Source organism: Pecten maximus, chromosome 1 (assembly GCF_902652985.1).
Source record: "Pecten maximus chromosome 1, xPecMax1.1, whole genome shotgun sequence".
NCBI classification, from domain to species: Eukaryota; Metazoa; Mollusca; class Bivalvia; order Pectinida; family Pectinidae; genus Pecten; species Pecten maximus.
In genome coordinates this window covers 37,310,749-37,336,828 of record NC_047015.1, presented here as the reverse complement: position 1 = coordinate 37,336,828, position 26,080 = coordinate 37,310,749, and the positions used below count along the sequence as shown (strand labels likewise).

The following is a 26,080-nucleotide window of genomic DNA, read 5'->3' as shown; positions in this document are numbered from 1 at the left end:
AATCACAGAGCATTGGGTTTGTTGAAAAACCGTAATAAGTCTGATGCCCGAATCACCTGGGAATTTGATGTTCCTTTCTATTCGCGCTTTTTTTTTTGTGTTATCACTTCATTTGAACATGGATTTTGCAAGAACGCCAACAGACATTCCACAACAGTCTTCTAACAGACACAAATATCTTCATAATAATTTAAACGATGCAAATCAGACATTCTAATTCTATTGTTTTGCAAGTGTCTTTGTTTTTCTTGTAGTATATTCATGATGGGGTCAAAAGGTTAACGACAGCACTAAATGTTAGCAGTAGTAAGCTGGTCATTTTTGTGTTTCCAATATACATCTTGCACCAATTAAATATATATCCCGTTCTCCTATTCTCAATCATGATCATTGTGACCGTTATCACAAAAAGACCATACGAATGTAACACAGCAAAGCAATTGTGTTACAACGGTGGTGTGATATTCAGTATGTCCAATATTGTCATACCGACATGTTATCATATGATTATAAAGTTTATAACTAATGAGCTAAAAAAAGTTATTTGTATGCACCATCATCAGTAAAATTAGCCATATATACTGCCGTGGGTCTACTTCGTCAACTTTACACTGCAGTCGTTATTTAATCATTGTACAAGCCCATTAAAAGATTTGGTGGTGTAATACCTAACCCTGAAGTGACTGTGGTATCAATCGATATCTTAATCAATTCTATATACATTCATACCTATGTCATTTTAAATTATATGTTGTCAGACTCACCTTGTGGAATCTATTACGAATTTTGTAATACTAAAACAGCTGCAATAGTTATTTTTGTATGCCATTTAGTGCCGTGAAGTAATGGAAACGAAAGAACGTTCGTTTTGGTCGCATGTGTCGGAAATCATACCAGCTTTCATCTATCCACCAGTCAATACTATGTGTGTCTGTATATAGAAAGCGTGATGTACTTTAAGTCGTTATCTTTATTTCGTTTTGTGACATGCATCTGAATATATATTTATGTTAATGATCCATATCGTAACATAAAATTAAGTTGATCCTTATAAGTCAATCTATTGTACATAATCCCTATAAAACCCGCTTTATTGATGGACTCTTTTCTCTTAGACATGTTTACGCCGCTGTATCGGCCAATTAACATCGACGTAAACACGTCGACGTCGTTTTTCACGATATGGACAGATATGCTTGTTACAAGCAAGATTAAATTATATAACCATCTAGGTTGGAGATCCGTTTCATGATATTATGATTACTTTCTCAATCTATCATCACACATCTCATGAGATTGCTCGAGGAATCTGTACTGCCTGGTGGCATCACTTGGGTATGTCTCCCTGTAATATTGTTGTCAATTTGTCGGTGTCAATGTTGCCCCCAGATACCACACACACGATGTTGCCTTTTCCCGCCTTTCCTGTCAGGGCTGCAGCTAGAGGGGCTGCACCTGCTCCTTCTGCGATCACATGATTTCTTTCAGCCATCAATTTCAAAGCATCCACAACTTCCTGTAGACTAACAACGATGGAATCGTCGAGAAGTCTGCTAGCTAGCGGCCACATCTCTGTTAAAACCGATTTCCCTCCCATGCCATCAATAAAGGAAGCCTTGTAATCAAACGGAACCGGTCGATTCTCTATCATGGATGCCTTCAGTGGGGCGGCCGTGTCAACTTCGCATGCGTAGACTTTTACATCCGGTTTAAGTGCCTTGACAGCGGAAGCAATTCCACACGACAAACCTCCTCCTCCATAGGGAGCGATGATGGCATCAACATCTGGTACACTTTCTAAAATTTCTAAACCAATAGTTCCATTTCCTGTAAAAATAGGTAAGGGTTAGAATCTTTTCAATGTTAAGTACGCTGGAACATAATTGCTTAAAAGTTTTAACAGACATGGTAATACCATTATCATGGCACGATTTCCAATGTGACAGTAATTTTATGTTTGATAAAATGATACATGTATGTGTCTTCCGACAGTCTCAAACATAAAATGAAATAGTTGATATTAAGATACAATTGTGTCTGAAGAAAGTGCATACACTTTCATGAATATCTGGGACCCTAGACGCATATCAGTCTGTTACATGGAGATATATATATATATAGACCTGTTTAATATATACAATATACATGTACATCTCATTAAGAATAATTCAGGCTGCATGTATGTTGGTCTGGTAATTTTCTGACAATATCGCAGCCAAAGCTGAAGGTGAATATTAGAAAATGTGAATATCCTTAGGCTTGCATGCACTACAATGATAATATTGATGTTATTTTTTTACCTGCTATGACAGACGGATCAGACACAGGGTGTACAAATGTTCCTGGCATCCCATCGAACTTATGAGTCTCTAAAACTTTCCACCATTCACTGAATGGAACCTTGACAATCTCGCCACCCAGTCTCTCTATGGCGGCGAGTTTAGTGGCGGGAGCGTGATCAGGCACAATAACATTACACGGTATCCCTAGCTTCTGGGTATTCCAGGCTAATCCCTGGGCGAAGTTCCCGGCACTGGCAGTATAAACACCATCTTTAAGTTGGTCATCTGTCAGTTTACCTAAGGCATTGCAGGCTCCACGTAATTTGAATGATCCAATTGGTTGGAGGTTTTCCAATTTCAGATAAATCTGTAAAATATCTAATATAATTAAACCATGTTTGATATACGCTTTATTTTGTATGATATTTACTTTTTTCCTCAATGTTTATTTATTATAAGTATATGTTCCCTCGAGAATGCCTAAGTATTTGATCGGAAGACTCAATTTCACATTATTACAATACAATATCGTGTTATGATTACTCCACTCCATAGCTCAGTTTGTTATTATAAAGACTTCATATATGAAACAATCCTTGATATATAGGTCATTTTCTATGCAACAGCATACAGCAAATTATGAAAGATATCCCTAAGAATGTTTAACTCAAAATACATATTGTAAAGGAAATGAGACAGATAGTGTAATTTTGTTCGAGCTGAAATATGTTTAAAAACATTTCTTGTCATTCAGCTTCTGAATTCGAGAATATTTAACACTCATGTTTGAAAGCTACTAAATAAGTATTATGTGATGTTAATCAAACTCAGTATCTACATAGTTAATCTAAGCAAAACTCCAGCAAATCTTTGAGAACCCAAATTTCATGCTTACTATTTGTAAATTATGTAATATGTCTAAAGTTAATAAATTATTTGAATAGAAAAATCATAAAATGACTTGTTAGCTCGTTATATCGTCGTTCTCTAGTATCCCATCACACTTTATATGACATAGTTACACAACGATCAAAACGACTCTTTATAATGTGATTGCTTGGCTCTCAATAGTTTTTCGTTTCGCTGTAGCGTGATCACTTAATATTTACATCAACAGGAGAACTAAATCCCACTTAAATTTTAAGGAATTCGATCTACCGATTATAAAGTAAGACAAAACCTCGCAAAAATACCGACTTTAGGATCTTCCACACTACCAATATGATAGGATAATAGTGAATTTAAGTGCGATTTAGCGGAAATGCATTTGGTACTTTTGACTAGACAGTCAAAAGTGTCAAATGTGTTTTTTGCTACGACAATAGATAGTTTGATTGCGACGTTATATATTGAACTAAATAGATGGATAAATAGAGGATATCTAACAGTGTCTTCAGTAATGTCAAATATATTTCACGAGTGGGGCTAATATTTTGATATTTTTCACGAGTGCGCAGCACAATTGAAAAATATCAAAATATTAGCCGCACGAGTGAAATATATTTGGTTTTACTGAAGACACTGTTAGATATTCTGTTTATTACATTTTTTATCAACGAAAAACCTACCCGGTTGCTTACTAGGCCTATAGCGAAAGTTTGCATACGTGTACCCATGTCCAGGTGCTGACATATATGTCGGGCTTTCTGATTGGTCAATTATTTTGGTATTTTCTAATCATTAATTTGATTGGTCAAATCAGCAAAAGTGATATTTTTCACTAGTGAAAAATATCACTTTATAGAATGAATAATTTTTGATATATCACTGGTAAAAATTAATAAATAAATATGATCAAATAGTACAAAATATGTATGTGAATTGGTCACCTTAATCTAAAGTGATTTGCTGGAGAATCACTTTTCAATATATTATGTTACAGCGTGTTTGGACTTCTATTACAGGTAAATATATACTTTATCAATGTTCTTATTCTGATTTCATAGCTTAATAAACGATTGAGTGCTGGACTTCGTGTCTGACCATAACTTACATAATACGTCATAAGATATAGGTCATCAAAATTTCAACAGTGAAGCTCAGGAAACACTCCACCTTTGAAACACTTGACCATAAGTGGACAGTAGAATAATTGGTTCGTAGAAGAAAGAATAAATGTCATCGTTTCTAACGGATTTCTTATTCCGAATTGTGACCATGTGATAGGGAATGGTAAATTAGCCTAAAAGTAGATGGATACCCGTCCATCATAAATAGAAATTCGTTAATTTGTTAAAAACAACATTTTAGATATCACTCCCTATCACGCCTACTGTTTTGTTCATCCTCTATAACAATTAGTTACGTATTGTATATATGTGTATGTTGATGCTTCTATGTTATACTTATGAGCCGTAAGGCTTCAAGTTGAATAAACTATACTATACTATACTCCTTGGGTGAATGAAGTATACAATGTGTGACAGGTGCGTGGAAGAGTCTGGTTCATAAGCACTCACGGTGACGTTGCTGTCATGCTGTCATACAGTATATTAATGTTATGTTGCGTGACCCGGTATCATATTCTTGTAGCTTAGATCGATTGGTATCGTCTGCTTTTTTATATTATAATATTTATGTTTCAAAGAGCTGAATGAATTCCAAAACGGATCTCAATGTAGATTATCATAATTTCTCCTGATAGGATTACATACACTAATGATCTATATCACATAACATTTTCTTTGTTAAACAAGTAAGAATAATAATCTGTTTTTAAACATTGTAAGTTAATTTGATATTAAGCTTATTCTTTTTATCCGCCATATCGGAACTGGAATTCACTAATATTGAAACTATACCATTTTCCCGTTTAGTCTCTGAGTTTCTAAAGGATATAATTACATCATCGATCGTTGATACTTGATAGAGCTACAACAGTAATTTGTAATATTTTGATTTCGCTTATCTCGTCGCCATTAGGACACCTAAAAGTATGCAGTGTTGACCTACTTTGACTCTTTGTATTTCCTCTCCTAATTGGTAATGTTGGTAAACTGCTGCTTTATGTGACGTTACTTTCAGTGGATTTAAAGGTATTGCCAGTTGTTGTATGAATAGTGTTTAAGTAATGTGCTTAGAGTGTTTTGATTGTTATAACGCCACACAATATACCAGGTATCAGGACTTTTTAGAGAATTACATATGTAGATACAATACAATATACCAGGTATGAGGACGTTTTAGAGAATTACATATGTAGATACAATACAATATACCAGGTATGAGGACGTTTTAGAGAATTACATATGTAGATACAATACAATACCGTATATCGGTAATAGCCAACATTAATCAAACTGCATCATACACAACTGTTATGTCCTTCCAGGACACGTCAGTGTTGATAAAGACTTAAAGTGTTGGTACCTAGGAGTCCTTATCAATATCTTTGCCCACGCGGTTCACCTCATCTTCGCTAGCCAAGGCTTCTGATTACGTTACACTCCACGAACCCTTGGCAGAAATAGGCGTCAGTTCTGGCCCTCTAGCGGTGATTCGAAATTACCACCCTTCATGCATGAAATTTTCGACTAATCAAAACAAGCGTTACCGATTAGAATTACATTGTAGTACAATACAATATACCAGTGAGGACGTTGTTCATTGAGAGAATTACATATGTAATGAATACAACAATATTACCAGGCATAGACGTTTTTGAGAATTACATATGAATACCAATTACTCTTACCAGGTGACGACTTTTTTAGGAATACAATGTAGATACAACCAATTATACTAGGTTGAGGATTTTTAGAGAATTACATATGTAGATACAATACAATATACCAGGTATGAGGACGTTTTAGAGAATTACATATGTAGATACAATACAATATACCAGGTATGAGGACGTTTTAGAGAATTACATATGTAGATACAATACAATATACCAGGTATGAGGACGTTTTAGAGAATTACATATGTAGATACAATACAATATAGCCAACATTAATTAAACTGCACCATACACAACTGTTATGTACTTCCAGGACACGTCAGTGTTGATAAAGACTTAAAGTGTTGGTACCTAGGAGTCCTTATCAATATCTTTGCTCACGCGGTTTCACCTAAGCATTCAAGAATGAAAGCTAATCTATTATTAACAAGGAATTCTTTTACGTATATGGTGAGTCGAGTTGCTTTTTATAGTGATAACGTCTGCGTATGCACGCAATTATATATTGATGTACACTAGATATGGATCTGTTGTAGCTTTATTGCTTAAATTTGAGATTTCTCGCTTGTTTGGTTTTATACTGATGATTTGTGTTACGTGTGTTTTTACTTCTTTTAGCTCTCCATGCGTTTCATACGTCCTTATCCATTTTCTGCTACATTTTTTTAGGTTTGGATTTCCCTTAAATGATGGTCGCACATCTACGTCGTTGTGTAGAATTCTATGCATTTAGTGTATTTCCCCAAAATTCCAAAGATACACACGATATTTTCGTCTTTGAAACAAGTTGAAGATATAGTAGAGCCAAAATTGGTCTTCTATAAAAATGGCTAGGTGGATTGTTAGTAATTTTGAAATGAATCTATGAATCTTATTGTAACATTATTAAGTACTATGAAATGATGCTAAACAACACGCAATGGTTGTTGCCAATATCATGTCCATGGAAAACAAAATGATTTCATCACTCCTTTGTGCGCCCGTTTATAAATCTTGTCACCCCAGTCATCTTTCTAACGTTTCTGTTGTAGTGAGTTATTTATATGCCAATTATAAAATGGGTTCGACCTAGATTTGAAACGACGGGTGCTGCCCATGAACAGATGACGCTTACTTCACCAGAGTACCTGGTCTTCTTGTCCTTTTACTTTTTCAAGGGTCGCCATGAAAATCGATAGCTTTTGTTCTTATTTCCTCGCGTGTTTTCGAATTTGAGTTATTATGACTTCCTTACTGTGTCGGTATTCTCTGTTTTAGAGAAATGTACCGCAAGTGTAGCTTCATTATGCATGATATATTTTACAGGTGACCCTCGCAGTTAATCATTTCTTCGGAATTTCTATTAAGCCTTCAGATGGAAATCTGGTTATATTAATTGAAATTGATGATTCGTTGAAATATTCATGATGAAAGACGTATATCACTGTTCAAAACTAAATGTTAATTTAAAGTTTATGTTAAATCGCCCACTTAGTGTCATTATGAATTGTGTTGATTTAAAATGCAATAATCATCTTCATCAGACTCTTCAATATATAGGTTAGCATAGTTATCTTTCCGCAAAATGCTATTTTGTAGTAAGATCCAAATATCTACTCCAAATTTAAGTGTTTTCACCTAGCTTAAGGATTGATCCTTAGGATTTTGTATCAATTATACATGGTCCTCGCAGGTATGACGTCATAATCGGTGAGTTATAAAGGGGGACCGATAACCAGTGCGAGAGCAAAGTCTTAAAGGCAACACTTTTGAATTCTGTACTTAATTATGTACATGATGACCGTGAGATTTTAGGCAGCGTAATACACCGGTCATTCACTGAGAACGCTTTAATTACCTTGATCCGTGGCTACTGGTCTACGTTTGACACTGTTTGGGATTTATTGCCCCATGGCTTCGGGAGATCACTCTGGGGGTTCTTTATAGGTCCTCTGTCTATATTACCTATGGTCATCGTATACATATCCCTAATTACCATCTAAATGTTTACGTGTATGTGTATCCACATATCTAGGTCAACGGACCGCCTGCTCCGACAGTTTACCCGACTGCTCCGACAGGATTTGGTCAAGTTATGTCAGAAGGTCAGTTCAGGACACGTTTGCCCGATCGGGCAATCGTTGCCCGACAGACTTGAGTATATAAGGAAGAGTGAGAGAGAGCTCGGGGAGCTCGAATTCGAGGTGCCTAGGTGTTGCTATGTTGGATTGTGCTGGATATGTTTGAGAGGGATTACCTTAAACTGTGTAACTGTTGTACATGTTGCCGATACTGAATACAAGAGTCTGAAACTGGGAGACGGTGTTGTTTTGTGATGATCTCGACGGCCCACGTATACTAAACTATTCAAAACTCGGACATTGTAGCGAGTGCCCGACGCTACCACTGAGGGCATTGCCGAGTGACTCCGGAACTGTGACACGGTTGTTGTGTTCGCCGGGGGTTTTCGCGCTACGGTACCTATAAACAATGTGAGTGTCAACTCGCGGTCTCAAATAAACTTTCATGGTCAAGAATGTGTGTGTATATATTTACTGTACGTGTACCTGGATATATGTGTAACTAACAAACAGAAGAAAATACACCTACGTTAACATTGGGCACCTGATAGTTCAGCGACACGAGTGGACTTTTGTGCACTTTCCCGTCCAATCTCTGTCGTGCCTCTTCGATATCCCCCAGGGATATGTTGTGTGTCGTATAATCCATGGTCCTTTCCACGTTTGATAGGTGGCCGACGTTGTTGTGATAACATGTTTATATGGTGGCACGAATAAGGCGTTACAAATCAAGGAATCTGATTGGACGAATTAAAGTACTTGAGTTGATGGATATGATGCACATAACCGTATGCAATTTGGTCCACCACAAAAGCCTAATGTCAGGACATTTTGACAATAAATACCTGAACAGCCATCTCGGATTACTTAGAATTCTTTCAAATTCTATTTTTGGAGAAGGACAGAACCATTAATGTTAAGCCGTCAAAATGGCGGTATTACAAACCAAGTTTAGAGAATGGTAACGTCGTTCAGCTTTGGAACGTTGTTTTAGATGTTAACGCCGATCTTTGTAAAGGCAGTCAATAAGATGACAAGTTACTAGTATAATTACTATGCCAAGGGACTGGATTTGTATCCAACTGTACCAAGGTTCCTTAAAACAACACGTTATGTGTATGAAGAATACGAGTCTTCACCTTGCACGTCGTTTACACTATTTAATCGGTTAATGGTACTTAATTCAGAATAATCCTCTTAAAAGTCTAAAAAAAAATATACAAACAATCACTAATCCCCGAACTTAGTTAAATCAACAGCATTTTTTACATTGTATCACTTGGGAATGAAGAATACATTTATTCACTTCAAACATCTTATTTAAAACGACACAGTGTGCTGATGAAAATAGTCGCTACTGCTTTTATTTCAAAGTGAAGAAAATATTACAGAAGACATTAGCAGGGGTTAACCTTAAAATAACTTGCGATAATGTTTGGATGTAGACGCCGTAATAATGGATGATATAAATGTGTGTTTTGCTGTTTGTTTTAGGTTAAATTTGCCATGTATACACAAGATAACATACAGTACATGAGACATTTTTTCCCCACATGTGTTCGAGGTTTGTTTGTACCTGTATGCGTTATCTCTTGCACAATGAGTTTATATAACACTACCGACCGTCGCTTTATACACAACATATGGACCTAGAATACTTACTGATTTCTATGCAGAACGTACATGGGTTTACTATTCTATTCAATTGGGGAGTTCCATTTCAGATGAAAATTCTTCTTATAATTCTTTACACCTCTTGTAAACACTCTTATCAAAAACGAAAACAGATAAAACGGTCATATTTTAGTATATAATAGAGACATGGGAGCTGAAGTACACCTTAACATTTTGGTGACTTCATACGCGATCTTTCTATTTATGAACGCTCAGTGTGTCATGTAGATCATGGTCGGGGCTATCTTTTCCCATGCCATGTTATCAGAGAATGTGTCAAGGTCATGACCTTGCTATGGGTTCAAAATTAGGTCAGAAGTAAAAGTCACTAACTGAGTATTGTTTTTCATAGCAAATGAAAGAGCATGATCCACTGAGTTGGAATGTAAAAATTTGTGGTCATCTGATGAAAAAATATGGAATATAGCACTTCGAAAAAAATGCATTATCATGATTATAAATAGAAATAAGACAAATAAATAAATCACAAGGTACAGGCAATGAAGATTTGAACTGTGGATAGCTTGTCGTCCAAAGTGACAGTACTTACATAATATGGTTCCAATCATTACCCCACACGAAACGTTATATGTGAGAATGATCTCCCTTTATACAGATATAAACAATATACTAAGAACCACCCGCTATAGGGAATCCCTTACACCTAACTTGATTACAGCGCATTCTATTCTAAATAGGAATGCATACATTTGTTTTCCAAATCTAAAGACCTAACATTTTCTGTAAAATTGAAGAACGTATTCCAAATGTCCATTCCTCAATCAATTCCAAAGAAACCTCGAACACCCATTTTCTGTAGGAACTTGGTTCAAGGGGAAACACCACCCCATTGGTCGATGCTTTTATTCTTTACCTTCAAAATTACCCTAAAATTGCATTTAGTTTTCTGCTAATCTTTTATCTCTACACATGCACCTTTGACCTTTTGCTCATCGAAAGCATGTACTTGTGTCTACACACGTTATTGCTTTTCATTGGCCTTTACCTTCGTTTAAGGTCACAGTGGTCAAATGATAAAAAAAATCAATAATTTCAAATTCTTTTAAAAACGTTATTTTTTATAATATCTTGAAGAGAAAATGCTCTTATGAAAATATTTGCAATGTTTGAAGGTCAAACATAAAAAATAATGCAGAAACGTCACTTTGAAAACCCGTTTTCCCGCCAAAATTCAAAATAATCTTAAAATCACACTTTAAATGTTTTCTCCCAACACTCTGATACCTTCAGACGTAATAATTGACACGTCTATAGCTTGAAAGACTAGCTTCAAAATGATATACAATCGTTGACCTTTACCTTCGAAATTCAAGGTCACGGACTCTGTTCAAAGTCAAATGACCGGTTAGAGAAGGGAAACGAAGAGAAAACGTATTAAAGCGACCGTCAGAACGATAGAATGTCTACAATCATTTTCTGGATTTTTTTATTTTAATAATTGTCAGCAAGTTAGCAACACTGGTTTGTTTATTCTATAAACAGGTACATGTACTCGTTTCTCTATTGTGTTAACCTATGGCGTTTTGTCCGTGATAATGTGATACTCGTCTGATTAAAATGTATGCGATATTGATAAATATTGATGATATTGAGTGTTTGGTACCAACAAATTGATCTTTGTTATATTTTTCAATGGTGTAATACCTGTTACACACAGATGGTTTATTACTGATAATTGATATGATGGCGACCCATTGATGCTTTGATTAAATTCACGTTGTTAGATGTGCAAATAAAAAAATATGTAATCATGAAGTAAAAAATCTGCTGTCATGGCGATCTATAAACACATATAGTGAATTTTGACACTATAACATGGTAATGATATGGATTAACGAAGAGAGTAACGTGTCGGTCAGTGTTGTCGATAGTTTTTTTATAATGCACATATAAAATGAGAGTCTTTTATTCAGTACAGTCACTTTTATTATCAGAATGCATTATCTTAGTTTTTATAATTAAATGTTTGATATCTTAGTCAATATTGACGGATGGTTTGATATACATGTACAGTATTTACATTTGCTCCGCATTGTGCCTATATAACACTACCAAGGCCAGTTCCGTGTTATGAGACCACAAGTCGGACGTAGTAATATCAAAATTACTGTATATATTGATAATTAGCTTGCTAACTTGATTTCTTTAGTAAGCGTGGCAAAATATTTCTCATCATGTGACAGAAAATAAGATAACATGTGAGTTGCAAATATTGATTGATTAAATTAACACACTACATTTTTGCATGGAAAGTCACGAGACAAAATTCCATGTGCAGTTCAATCGGCTGTTCTACTTGTTGAAGAAAAAAACGAATTTAAAAATTACATGCAAACGAAAATACGAATGTTAAAAATACGAAAAATGTAGATATAAGCACTAAGCAGTATTCTATTACGTGTTATAGGACCATACCACGGAAAAGAATGGTGTATAATGCTTAAATATATGAGGTGTCTATCGGTAATGCAATAAACAAGTATCTTCAATGCTAAAACCTTAACTCTTGAGCTTGGCATTGTTAGTAAATGAAAAGATATCTTAAATCATAAAATGCTCGCTCTATATCTGTTAATTGGTAAGACAATGAACAAAATACAAATTCATTAACCTATTTCATCAGCGTAAATGTCGGCTACATTCCCTGTCTGTAAGCCATAATTGTAAATTGTGTCACTGAAAACCCACTGTTCTGAGCAGCGGTATTGTGACATACGTCATTAAAATTTAGCTTCATCTCAAATGTAGTCCATATCGGTTTATAATGAGGTCATTACAAATGGAGGAAACCGTGTTGCGTTTACACTAAACGATTACAACAAAATCCACAACAACAAATACGAAATCAACAACAAAACATTTTAATACGGCGGCTACGTTAATTTATCAGGTTTCGAACAGGAGATATGTGATAATATATAATATAATAATAGATATACCAGCCATTTTTTCAGTCTTTCAGTCTTTTCTGTGTCAGGGGAGTGGTGGTTTTTAGTTTTAATTTGTCGTTAATACTTGGTTGTGGTACAGAGGATAATTATGTGCTTTGTGAAATTTAAATTATTCGTGGTGTATATGGTGTTAGGAAGTATATTAATGTCAGTTACTTATACCACCCCTAACGAGGACTCAACAACTCTTATTTGAAGAATCTACATTTCACGACGAACTCTTTGTCCAAACATAGTGTTAATACCACCAACTAATATCACTGTACAACACGCGTACATGTCTCTAAAACAAATACTCGGGAGTGGTCTCCCCTTCGAAGGTCACAGATGATTTGATCAACAGCAATGGACATTTCGTTGTCCGCGCTACATTCGTCTCATCACGCCAAGTTGGTGTCGACAGTTTGGACAGGAGTGAATGACGTCCTTGAAGATGTTCACACAGAACGGTATCAAACAGCATCCCGCCACTAATCTAGTAAAAACAGAAAATTATAAACATTCAAAAACATTGTTTAAATTATCTTTGTCTTACGTCACAAGAATCGGTGGACGTGGCAAATAGTCCACTTCAAGAATACTCTGACGAGTCCCTGCGTAAAGACCTTACACGCACAGCAATGTAAAAATCGTCAGAGCGTTTTCCAAAAGCACCAGTTTTCTACAGTTAAATGCCTCCATACCAGGACAAGAGCACCTCCGCAAAAACAAAAAAATCCCAACAGGTACTATACCTTGATCGCGAGTCTAAACAAAAAAACAACACCAAAGCGCATTCACAGAATTAAGCAAACTATTGATTTAAACACATATTGCGATCATGACATTGATTGGCACGCCCAAAAAATTTACCATAGGAAAAATGAAAATAAAGAAGCTTAAATATGCGTAATTGTAAATACTAATAATTCGTTTCAAGGCAAATAAAACTAAATTAACATTTCCTTTTGAATATTTGAGAAAATAGAAGATCGGATGAGAATATTCGTACTTTATTAACATTTGACATTATCTGATATAAATGATACTTTATTAACTAGTATCAACATATCATTGAGGCGGAATATATGAATATCAGTTTACGATGTACTGCTATCATAATATTTAGCTTAATTTCTAGACGATAATTGAATGTAAGATGTATGTATCGATGAGTAAAACAAACATTATGCAGAGGATACAATCACATGTAGTCAGGGCTTACAACCGGAATATATTCAATATACACTGAGAAGTGAAAATGTTTGAGTTGTAAAGAGATTTCAATGTGTACAACGATAATAGTAATACTTGTTTTCAGTTTTTGCCCTCATGTCATTGGTGAGCTACCATCCTGTACATTATTAAATTCAATATCATATGAGAGGACAATGATACATTTTTTGGTCAGGTGACAATGATAAATGGGCAATATTCGTGCTACGATTTGTTCCCGACTCTTGTCTTGTAGATTTACATTATACATGTTGGCCTCCTGCAATAGAACATCGGTCGATTACCAGTACCGATGGTCAAATATTCTGGATTATTACATAATGCGTTTGTTGATTTTCCTTAACTATACGAATAAGGTATATTATGAACTATTGCACGGCTAAATTGACTACTCCACGGTCACATGCGAACTATTGAACACATGTGACGTTTCAGAATTAAGTCCTACCCATTCAAGTCACTAAGATGTCAACAATGCCAGCGGACTTCTAATTAAGCCTACACTAAAGTAATTCTAAGTAGGTTTTAGTGATTATGCAATAGAACAAGTATATCATGGGTGTCTGTGCAATGGTTCAGAATACTTGACCCTTGGTACTGGTAATCGACCGCTGTTCTATTGCACGAGGCCGAAGGCTTTTACATATACACCCATGCTATATTTTGTATACTATTGCATAGACACCCATGATATACTTGTTTTATCACATAATCACCAAAACACATTAGAGTCACTGACATCTCGACTTTTCTGTAAGTCTACAAGTTACCATGACTGTCACAGGTGTTCAATAGTTCCCACGTGACCGTGCGATAGTCATTTTAGCCGTGCAATAGTTCAAATATAGGTTATGTTTACAGTTAAGGAAAATCAAACACATTATGTAATAAAAATAATAGAACATAATATTTACCCCAACACACAGCAGACAATAGATATAAGGTAGACCATCATTCCTGTCTCGTAATGAATAGAGGTGAGTATTTCCTGGTGACAAGCATCACATTTCATTCTGATTGGTTCCTCATTGAATGCGTCCTTCGGCGGTACGAACCTTGGTTGGTTGATGATGACAGTGGTTCCCCCACTTTGAGGTCCATAAGCAGGATTTGCTGCAAGGAAATTACATCAAATAAAACGGTTTCATCACAGACCAGTAGACGGTAACAAGAATCCTGCATCACACCGGTGGTACATATATACATGTATATATGTATTTGCACTGACCGTGTGGACGTTTGTTTTGTTATAGTAAGTTGCACAATTCTTTATAGTTTGCATAAAAATCCGAATAGTACACCAGCAGAATTCCAAATCAAATAAGTAGCAGAAAGTGGACACCCATAACATGCAATATACTCACTTGGTCCATATCCTTGATCTGGGGGCCTACCTGAAATTTAAAAAAATGAAATTACATTCAAAATGAATTATTATCAATCTATATACTACGAGACATGAAACCTTACTTCTTCAACACCGAACAGGAAGTAAAGTCTGGATATATACACTTGTACTATAGACAACGTAATTAAAGATGATATCATGTTTTATATCATGGAAACTCATTCAATAATACTTTAAAGGACTTTGATTTGAATTTAATTTCTCGTACGGCAAGCCAAGTTGTCATTTATTCACGGAGCGATGTTGATAAAGGATTTTACCAAATTATATAAGATATCTTATATATAATGATATAGGATATCTTATAAACTTTATAAGATATCTTACATTTGTATATGCTTCATAAGATATCTGATATAATATATGAAATATTTTATATACTTTTCTTTATATGATATCTTATATATAATATATAAGAAATCTCATAAAAGATATGATATCTTATATAATAAAGAAGATATCTCATAAAAGATATAAGATATGCTGTAAAGAAAATTGAATAAGATATCTTATATATTTTATAAGATATCTTGTATATTATATGAGATATCTTATATATGATATTAAATATCTTATAAAGGAAATTATATAAGATATCTTATATAATTCGAAGAACGAGATTTGAATTTGAGATAATGAACTCTCCTCCACTCGATGAAGGAGCCGAGATGAAGCTGAAACTACATAAGATGGTTTAAAACAGATTTATAATTGCCATATATTCATGTTTGCTCGAACACGACATCTGCTCCGTACCTAGCCGATCGTGGTCGCGAGAGAGGGTTGATTTTGTATGTTCCGCGTGCCTCAAACAAAACGAAAGTTAGCTTACAGAGGGAGCAGTCATTCTCGAACTTTTAGGTTTTGCCGGTCTCACGAGAGTTTCGCTCTTTATAAGATATCTTATAAACTTTTATTTATAAGATATCTTAGATATAATATAAGATATATTATATCTTTTATGATATATCTTATATACTTTATAAGATATCTCATAAAGAAAAGTTTATAAGATATCTTATAAAAGATATAATTTATATATATTATATAAGATATATTATATCTTTTATGATATATCTTACATACTTTATAAGATATCTCATAAAGAAAAGTGTATAAGATATCTTATAAAAGATATAATTTATATATATTATATAAGAGATCTTATAAAGAAAAGTTTATAAGATATCTTATAAAAGATTTATTTTGACCTTGAAATGCAAATGGTGGTCGTGAATGGTATCACACAAATATGGCATATACGGAGGTATTTCAAGCATAAAAAATGCTCTTATTAGACAATATAAAGAATTATAGAAATGGCAAGAAGACTGATGTTAGAAAAAAATGTGCAACCGTTGAGTTTGGGGTAAAATATGCCTATTTCCGAAAAAAAACCCACAAACTTACTAGTTTAACAATTTAACTTAAAAGGGTGCTTCTTCGTATGATCAGATGTCTTAAAAGTATGATATAGGAGCATTTTTATTGATTGAAATGCCGTTCAATATGTCTTATTTGTGTAATATTACTCACAACCGCCATTTACATTTCAATGTCAAAACAAAATAAGCGTTTATACATACATAAAGTAAAATCCGGTCAAATAAATCCTCCTACCCTGTGCTATAGACACTTGTGAGCATAACAGCATGCCTATTTTTCAGGTTTGGCTATTTGCTGGACTTAGAATTAGATCTAACATAAAGTACTAAAGAAACTGATAGCATCTACAGCAAATTATTGGTGATTGTAAGAAGCTATATGTCCCAAACAAACATTTTGGTATATTACTTAGTACATGACAATTTTGGTGCAAATCTTTAGATATTTATTCTTGTTTGAAATTCAACATTATTCGTCTATATTGATGACCCTTAACATGTGATAATTTCAATTGCTAAAGGTAAATATATCACATACACTTCCTATTAGATAAGTGATACCAATGTATATTCTATGACGCAAAAGGACGAGCTTATATCAAATTCATTTCCATAAGATACGATACACAGACTGTAACCATGGTATTACTGGTATGGTATGTCTAAGATATCGCGATAAAACGTGAAGCGCTGATTATCACTTACTTTTAGGGGGCGGGGCTCCATGAGAGTACCCTCCTTGTTCACTCTCATTCGGGTATTGGTTGTTGCTGCTGCTCTCTAGAAATAAACAAAAACAAGATTAAATGATGTATGCGCTAGTGTTGGTACAAAATTATAGTACATTTTATTTTTTGTTTGCGTCGACGTCTTAGCATAAACTTGACTAAATAAAGGAGAAGATGGAGCTTCCCTTCTACTTCAAACATGTTTTTGGATTTCCACACGTTTGACTCGTGGTTTTCACACGTTTGGCCTGTGATTTTTGAACGCCTGGCCCGTTATTTTCACAACGTTCGCCCCGTGATTTCCACACATTTGCCCGTGGTTTTCACACGTCCAATTTATCAATATTTGAACTCGGGCATAAAACACTGTGAAGGAATTTTTTCATAAGGGGGATATATTTCTTCTGGTTTTATGCTAGTCTAGTTTAGTATTGTTTAACCTTAGATGAACAGCTACAGTCATTTAGGGACCTCTCTCGTGTGCTAGATGCCTGATCGGGTAAAATGTGTACTTTTGGAGGCTGCTCTATATTCGTATTGTTTTCCTTGTGATAGCACGGAACTGATGCCAAATTTATAGTGCTACCTCACGGAATCGTACTGCCGAAGACAAACAGCAGGACACAAAGCCCGGTTACATTCTACGGAAGAAAATGCTGCGTGCTAGGCAAGAGTGGGAACTACCACGTTCACAGACTCAGAAATAGAAATAGCAACAGAAATAGGGTGTAGTAGGTACGATTCTTACGCCCTATAATGTCATAAATAAATATTGAACAAAATGAAGAAATAGGACATCAATTTCAAGACGTAGTTGAAAAGCATGGCAATGGATTGTCTCTATACCACCCTTGATATCTTACCATGATCTAGTTTTGGAAACTTTCATCATTCAATGTATCGTGGCATACTACTATTCAATATCAAGACTTTTTCGACAGCAGAAATGTAGCTAGAAAAGGTTTGTTAGTCAGTGGAGTACTCACCAACGCCGAATAGTGGGCGGAAAGTTGTTTCGTCACTATGACGATCATGCAGGCAAGTTCTTTAAAAATTAAAACTACACTAATTAGACTCAATGCAAATCAATAGAAAGGGAAGAAATAATTTGTGCGTGTTTAAGATAAGTGGTGAAAATGAAATTGAGTAAAAATATATACAATGTATATAACATGACGACCACGTACTCTGGAGATTGTAATAAATGTTTTGCTTTGCAACTGGTGTAGAATGATGATACCGAAACAACCATAGATCGATAACGACTTGGCAGTAATGGGCAGTAATGTGGCATCTAAAGCATCACCTACCACTGTATTTATAGGAACATCTTCATGATCACCTGCCAACACAATAGATCAGGTGTGTCTTCAACATCGAGGTGGTCATTATCACGTAACAAGAACATACAGAGCTGCTGAATACTATTCTTATCAGTTTGACCCCCCCCCCCCCCCCCCCCTTTATTTTTGTATATTTGCTACTTTACACCAAAAGGGAAGAGGTGAGTTTGTTAGGCGTTTGAAAGAATACAAAGTTAATAAAGATGTATTGGGGAATTAAATATGTAGTATTTTTGGTTTGCAGAAAATTTAGAATAAATTGGCTTTGTATTGTTTAACTTGCTATCAACCACTAAGGTCATTTAAAGATGACCTCCCCTGTGTGCAAGATGCGTGCTCGTGATGTGTGTGTGTGTGTGTGTGTTTTTGGGAGGAGGCAGCGGTATGTTTGTGTTTATCTCCCTGTGAGAGCGCAGAACAGATGCTGGCTTTATAGTGCTATCTCACTGAAATATACTGCAAGAGAGCCAGAATGACATCACACCTAGTAAATTATACTGACAATGGGCGAACTAGTCCTCACACTCCATGACCTGTCGAGCGTTAAGCGGGAGTGGCGGCTATCATTTTTATAGACTTTGATATGTCCCGACCAAGGGACAGCACCCAAACCCTTCCTCACAAAGGAAAACTCTTAACTAAAAGAGGAAGTCTCAATGGAGACGTTAGGAAGGAGAAATTTGTTAAGAAGGATGATTAAAGATAACATTTCAAATTTAGTTGCATCTTATTAGTAACCAAATAATTAAGCACTTCCTACTGGTGGATATTGTACAAAGGCAACACAAGTGAATATGAATTTTGAATATTAATTAAGTAATAGAGACATTATTTGTGTATGCAAAATTATGAATATAAAAACTTATCATACCTCTGTTGTTGTGACCTTTTTGGAATCATTAGAGATGTTGGGAATCAGAAGTGACGCAAAATGATCTTACATTAACGGTAGTATATACAAATGACACACGATTGAACACGTCTTTAGAATGACTTTAATAAGGTTCTGCCGAAAAATGATTAATACATCATACAGCTCAGTTTATGGTTGTTATGTAATGTCTCAAATGTTTTGTCCTTTTCGTTTTGATCTTAGTTTTACTTTATCCTTTACTAATACTAATTGGTGCAGCTATCTTACGCATCCACTTTGTTAAGCCAATTTATTCGCTTTTTGCCGAGGAAACATACTAAGGGTTGTGTACAGACCTATTCTTAGCTTGTGAAGAAGGAGTCGCCACCAAAGACAAAGGCAATGACAATACGCTGAAGTTATAAAGTGAATCAACAATTACCTGCTGACGGGTATGGTGGAGGTGCCGGTGTGTCCTCAACGGAAACCTTCAAAAAGTCGTCCGACATCCTAATCCAACTGTTCAAATTGACACGTAAAACTTTGAAAACGATAAATCGATGAATGTATAGAATATTATGAAAAGCAACCATCATCGCATTACTTTTATTAGTTAATGAAGCTGATTTAATAACATTGGAAGTGTAAGTGTTTCCTACTAGTATTTAGGAGGTCAAGAGAGGGTCAAGAATATGAATAAATCGAACGGGAATGGTAGGAAAATCTTAAAACGTTAGCTGTATGTAAAGTTAATGTCGAATAATGAACACTGTACAAATATTTTGTTATCTAGGACTTTTTGGTGATACAATTAACCGGAAAGCCTGAATCAGTTTCAAACAATTGTTCAAACATATAAACCAATGAGCTGGAGTGGGTAGACTCCATCGGTTGGTTAAAACACCTTTAAGCGAATTGTATAAACAATATGTAGAGTACATTATGTAGAACAAGGTTGCGCCACATAGATATTATATCCCACTGGACTCTTATCCTGTGGGAAATATTATTTCGAAGATAAACCCTAATTTACCAATTCTTATCTTCAACTTCCCAATCCACGTCTGATATATCAGGAATACCTACAGGAGTATGTAATGTAACATTACTACATTCACATGCATTTTATCATTACACAGGAGATATACAGCATGTACCGTATGTATGAGTGAACATCTCCATGTCAAACCCAAACAAGAATTATCTAGAAATAATTCGGTGTATGGTGTTTGGTATCTTAATAACGAAATGTGGACAATATATTTGATAAAAACATAATGTAGAATTGCAGCTTGATATAAAATAAATACTAAACTTCAATTTAGATACGAAGACTATTTTTGGCATACCAGCAATACAGGTATATACTGTAGAGAAATCGTATCATTTCTTTATATAACGTTTTATGTCCCATATCCTGACCTGTTAGTCTTAAGACGAATCAGCGATGTCATGTTGTTTTACACTCATTTATACGGTAAATAATGTATCAATTTCTAAATACTGATTTAAAAGAGCTTTTCACACGTGTATATTTACATTTGCTCCGCATTTCCCCATTGACACAATGCTAAGAGACAGTTGCCACCATACGCCTATAACACCCAGTGCCTCACAGGCTATAACACCCAGTTGGTCGTGTGACATTAAAAAAGGCGGGATTATTTTGTGTTAATTTAGTTTTTTTTTTAAAGTTGACGAAATGGTAAGGCAATGTAAATATAAGTATTGAACAGTGGTTTTAATGGTGTTATAGTCGATATGGCAGCAAGATATATGGTGGGCAAATGTAGCATGGAAACCCTAACGGGTTCCCATGCAAATTTGCTCACCATACATCTTGCTGCCATATCGACTATAACAACATTAAAACCACTATTCATTGCTTAAATATTAAGCGGAATGTTTTTGATAATTCATTTGTAATTAGTCTATATCAAAGAGTTTTCCCTGGTTGATCTCGGTGTTATATAGTCACTTTGGTAGGGTAGATGATTTAGTGAGGATGATTGGCATTCTGCCTGCATCCCTACACAGTAGCCCCCAGCGTCCTGAGATCACCTATAGCTCACTCTACTAAATCGAAGTCGATAAATAATTTACAATCATCCGTTTCCTTGTTAACGAACTACACAGAAATATAAGCATACTATAAATATAACTACATGTTTCTAGTTTAATATAAATGTTTCTAGATAATCTATTGAATACCATAAAACAATTGATAAACAATGATGTTTTCAGTACTGTTATATTTTTAATAAGTTTGTATATGTAAGGTATTAAACAATAATCTTACCTGTTGAGGTGGCACCGACAGGCGAATCGTTGGTTGTGTCTGCGGCAAATCAGATCTCAAGGTACCTGGCTACCTACGTCAGTTGTTGTAAGGTGAGGTGTTAGGCGCTATAGTTACTGTGCCTAGAAAATCGCGCTAGTTTTTTTATGGCTATTCCACTCACGTTTAAGGAAACGTTTTTTTTTCTTTTTTTCTGACACTTTTTAAGACTTTCCACGTTGGGAGTTCAGAAGAAAAAAAAAAAAAAAAAAACAACTGCCAAGAATTGTTTGACAAGGCAGAAAAATATTTAGACTGGATAAAGGGTGGGATTGTATGACAGAAAATATAATATAATATTCTTTGCATATTGCTATGAGAGTTTGACATAAGTGTTAATATGGATATATATACACATAAAACAAAATTAATAAATACACATAACAATGGATGCATACATAAATTTCTGTTTATGTGCCAAATTCATAAATATTGATATTCTTTTATGATTGACACCTTTGATGGTGACGTAGAGGGATCTGTACATGTATATACACTGTATGTATAGATACATTATTGTATGTTATACTTATGTCTTATTTCATTGTTAAGGTAGAAAATTAAAGATGGTATATCGATCCTCTCGGGTCAACTGTTGATGAAACGATTAAGATGTTTTCATTTTCGGTTTAATGATAAGAAAACTCTTCAATAAATGATATAATTTCCAGTACTAAGAAACTTAAATTCATGTTGGTGGACAGCTAAAACCCTCTCGATATAATGTCATCTAAAATTAATAAGGGGATTGTGACTTTATTGGAAAATATCCACCTTTCCAGTCTGGCCTTGAAACAGTCAATGGATGGCTATGCTGTTATGGCTGTAGGAGGTTCCATTCACTGTCCGATAGTAATGTAAAAGGAATACCTATATATGCCTTCACTGTCCGGTAGTATTTTGATAAAAGAAATACCCGTAGTTGTCATTCAACTGGCTAGTAGTATTTTGATAAAAGAAATACCCGTAGTTGTCAACTGTTTGATAGTATTTTGGTAAAAGGCATACCTGTATATGTCATTCAACTGGCTAGTAGTATTTTGATAAAAGGAATACCTGTAGTTGTCATTCAACTGGCTAGTAGTATTTTGATAAAAGGAATACCCGTAGTTGTCAACTGTTTGATAGTATTTTGGTAAAAGGCATACCTGTATATGTCATTCAACTGGCTAGTAGTATTTTGATAAAAGGAATACCCGTAGTTGTCAACTGTTTGATAGTATTTTGGTAAAAGGCATACCTGTATATGTCATTCAACTGGCTAGTAGTATTTTGATAAAAGGAATACCTGTAGTTGTCATTCAACTCTCCGGTAGTAGTTTGGTAAAAGGAGTACCTGTAATCATTTTTTTAAATTTGTTTTTAGGAAATCCTTGTCAGCCCTCTAGCGGCTTCATTCCTTGAGAGAGTTTGATAAAACTTCCCAAAATTATAAAGGACTACAATATATATGTTAAGTTCTTTGTTATGGGACATCTATAGCTTAAGCAACATCAAGTATGCTTGTTTACATGGATTGTCAACTTTATGTCCTTTCTGATGCTAATGACCAGGTGATTATTGCCCTGTTCCTTCTCTCAGCCATGGCCATGAAGTTGGTGTTGGTAAGTACTGGTTTATTCTTGTTCATGAAATACATTACTTCACATTAATTTGGATTTAAATGAAATCTGCCATTGGATTTCCACTTTTCCAGAGCTGTTTGGTCTTGCCGTAATACAATATGAAGGTTATTCTTCGATATAGAAGTGGGTCATTTAGGCTCGTATCTGATGATTGTCTTCTGCCAGCCTGTTGATAAATAGACTCGTATCTGATGGTTGTCTTCTGCCAGCCTATTGATAAATAGACTCATATATGATGATTGTCATCTGCCAGCCTATTGATCAATAGACTCCTATATGATGATTGTCTTCTGCCAGCCTATTGATCAATAGACTCATATATGATGATTGTCATCTGCCAGCCTATTGATCAATAGACTCCTATATGATGATTGTCATCTGCCAGCCTGTTGATAAATAGACTCATATATGATGGTTGTCTTCTGCCAGCCTATTGATAAATAGACTCATATATGATGATTGTCTTCTGCCAGCCTATTGATAAATAGACTCATATATGATGGTTGTCTTCTGCCAGCCTGTTGATAAATACTCATATATGATGATTGTCTTCTGCCAGCCTATTGATAAATAGACTCGTATCTGATGGTTGTCTTCTGCCAGCCTATTGATAAATAGACTTGTATCTGACGATTGTCGTCTGCCAGCCTATTGATCAATAGACTCATATATGATGATTGTCATCTGCCAGCCTATTGATCAATAGACTCATATATGATGATTGTCGTCTGCCAGCCTATTGATCAATAGACTCATATATGATGATTGTCATCTGCCAGCCTATTGATCAATAGACTCATATATGATGATTGTCATCTGCCAGCCTGTTGATAAATAGACTCATATATGATGGTTGTCTTCTGCCAGCCTATTGATAAATAGACTCGTATATGATGATTGTCTTCTGCCAGCCTATTGATAAATAGACTCATATATGATGGTTGTCTTCTGCCAGCCTGTTGATAAATAGACTTATATATGATGATTGTCTTCTGCCAGCCTATTGATAAATAGACTCGTATCTGATGGTTGTCTTCTGCCAGCCTATTGATAAATAGACTTGCATCTGACGATTGTCTTCTGCCAGCCTGTTGATAAATGCCAGGAATGGAACGATTCTGGATTATAGTGTATTTTGAGAGAGGCAATATCATTAATGTACAGCAAGAAGAGTAGGGCCCAATGATGGAGCCTTGGGGTCCCCGGCAGAAATAGGTGCACAATTAGAGCTGCAATCACACCGTATTCTGCCAAGAGGATTATCTTCAAACCGAGCTAATGACCTTCCACATATTCCAAGTTTTTAAAGTTTGAAAAGAAGTCCACCAAGCCAGACACGACAGAAAGCCTTGCTGATATCACAGAATACTGCTGGAACTGCTTTGCTCGAGTTTTACCTAAGTTGTTAGAAATACGCAATAGTTTCTTGCACGATGTATGAGGTCATTGTACTACTAACTTGTTTTTGAAATCCATGTTGTAAAGGATTAACATGAAACAGATTGGAAGACTCTAATCTTGCTAAAAGTAGCTTCTCGTAAACCTTTAATATAACCGGTAAAAGTGAGATTGCTCTATAACTATTAGGATCTCGTTTTGGTTTATTATGCCCCTTATATAACGTGCAAATCAAACCATGCTTGAGAGAAACGGGAACATATTCAAATTTTGCAAATGCATTAAATAAGTTACAAAGACAGACAAACAAAGAGTCACATGCATATATAAGATTTTCATACACTAACGAGTCAATATAGTTTTTTTATAAACTTTTTCCGGAGACAGCGGTCAATATAGCTTTTTATAGGTGGTCGCGTGACCTCTTTTCAGCCAATCAGAAGTGGCAAAAAATCAAGAAAAATAATAATTACAATTACAATTATTGCACATAAATATTCTTTAATGCATATATACATATATTGTTGCACATATATTTACAATTATTGAATATTGTAACGTTTGACACGCTATAGAGAAATGACCAGTTCGTATTCGTTACCATCGTATCATACTTCTAAAACCAGTGTGCTTGTCCAGTCATACCTTAATTACGATAGAAAGATTTAGCTGTAGTCGTGGTAAAATCAACCGTTCCTAATACTGGGCAGTGAGACATTAATGGCTGATACTATTGTTTATCAGATAGAAGACACTCTGAACAAAGAACAAAGATAACAATTTCTTTACTACTTATGTCTTTTAATTGTTCCTAAACTTACAAGTAAATGGCGAATGATGGCCAAAAACTTCAACCACGTGACAGCTAAAGAGTTGGAGGAAACTGGGAACAGATATTCCTCCAGACTCAAAAGATGATACTATAATGTGATGCAAAATGATATAGACTTTCCAAAAAAGCAGAGCAATCTGTTGTCTACCAGAAAAATACCGCCAGCACCTCTGCATGTCGTGGTCGAAGTCTTGACGAATTGGAGAACGTGCCTGCAATATAAAACAGAATAGCCCAAAGCAGAAAAGGTGTGAAAATGGGGAGGGAGGGGATTTGCCTTTCTCA

At 35.1% G+C, this 26,080-nt stretch overlaps 2 protein-coding genes across 2 annotated transcripts; both read right to left on the bottom strand.

Annotated features, from left to right (window-relative positions):
• Positions 1-952: 952 nt before the first annotated feature.
• Positions 953-9,716, bottom strand: LOC117332342 (L-threonine dehydratase catabolic TdcB-like). The gene is made up of 3 exons (XM_033891231.1): positions 8,554-9,716; positions 2,301-2,649; positions 953-1,827 (listed from the first exon to the last, which is right to left on the bottom strand). Exons 1-3 carry the CDS (start codon positions 8,671-8,673, stop codon positions 1,328-1,330), a joined length of 969 nt encoding a protein of 322 aa, XP_033747122.1. The 5' UTR covers positions 8,674-9,716; the 3' UTR covers positions 953-1,327.
• A 2,848-nt stretch (positions 9,717-12,564) lies between these two features.
• LOC117327179 (lipopolysaccharide-induced tumor necrosis factor-alpha factor homolog) lies at positions 12,565-21,968 on the bottom strand. Its single transcript, XM_033884068.1, has 6 exons — positions 21,902-21,968; positions 20,045-20,121; positions 17,384-17,458; positions 15,250-15,279; positions 14,800-14,998; positions 12,565-13,145 (listed from the first exon to the last, which is right to left on the bottom strand). Exons 2-6 carry the CDS (start codon positions 20,109-20,111, stop codon positions 13,037-13,039), a joined length of 480 nt encoding a protein of 159 aa, XP_033739959.1. The 5' UTR covers positions 20,112-20,121; positions 21,902-21,968; the 3' UTR covers positions 12,565-13,036.
• Between the last annotated feature and the right edge of the window lie 4,112 nt (positions 21,969-26,080).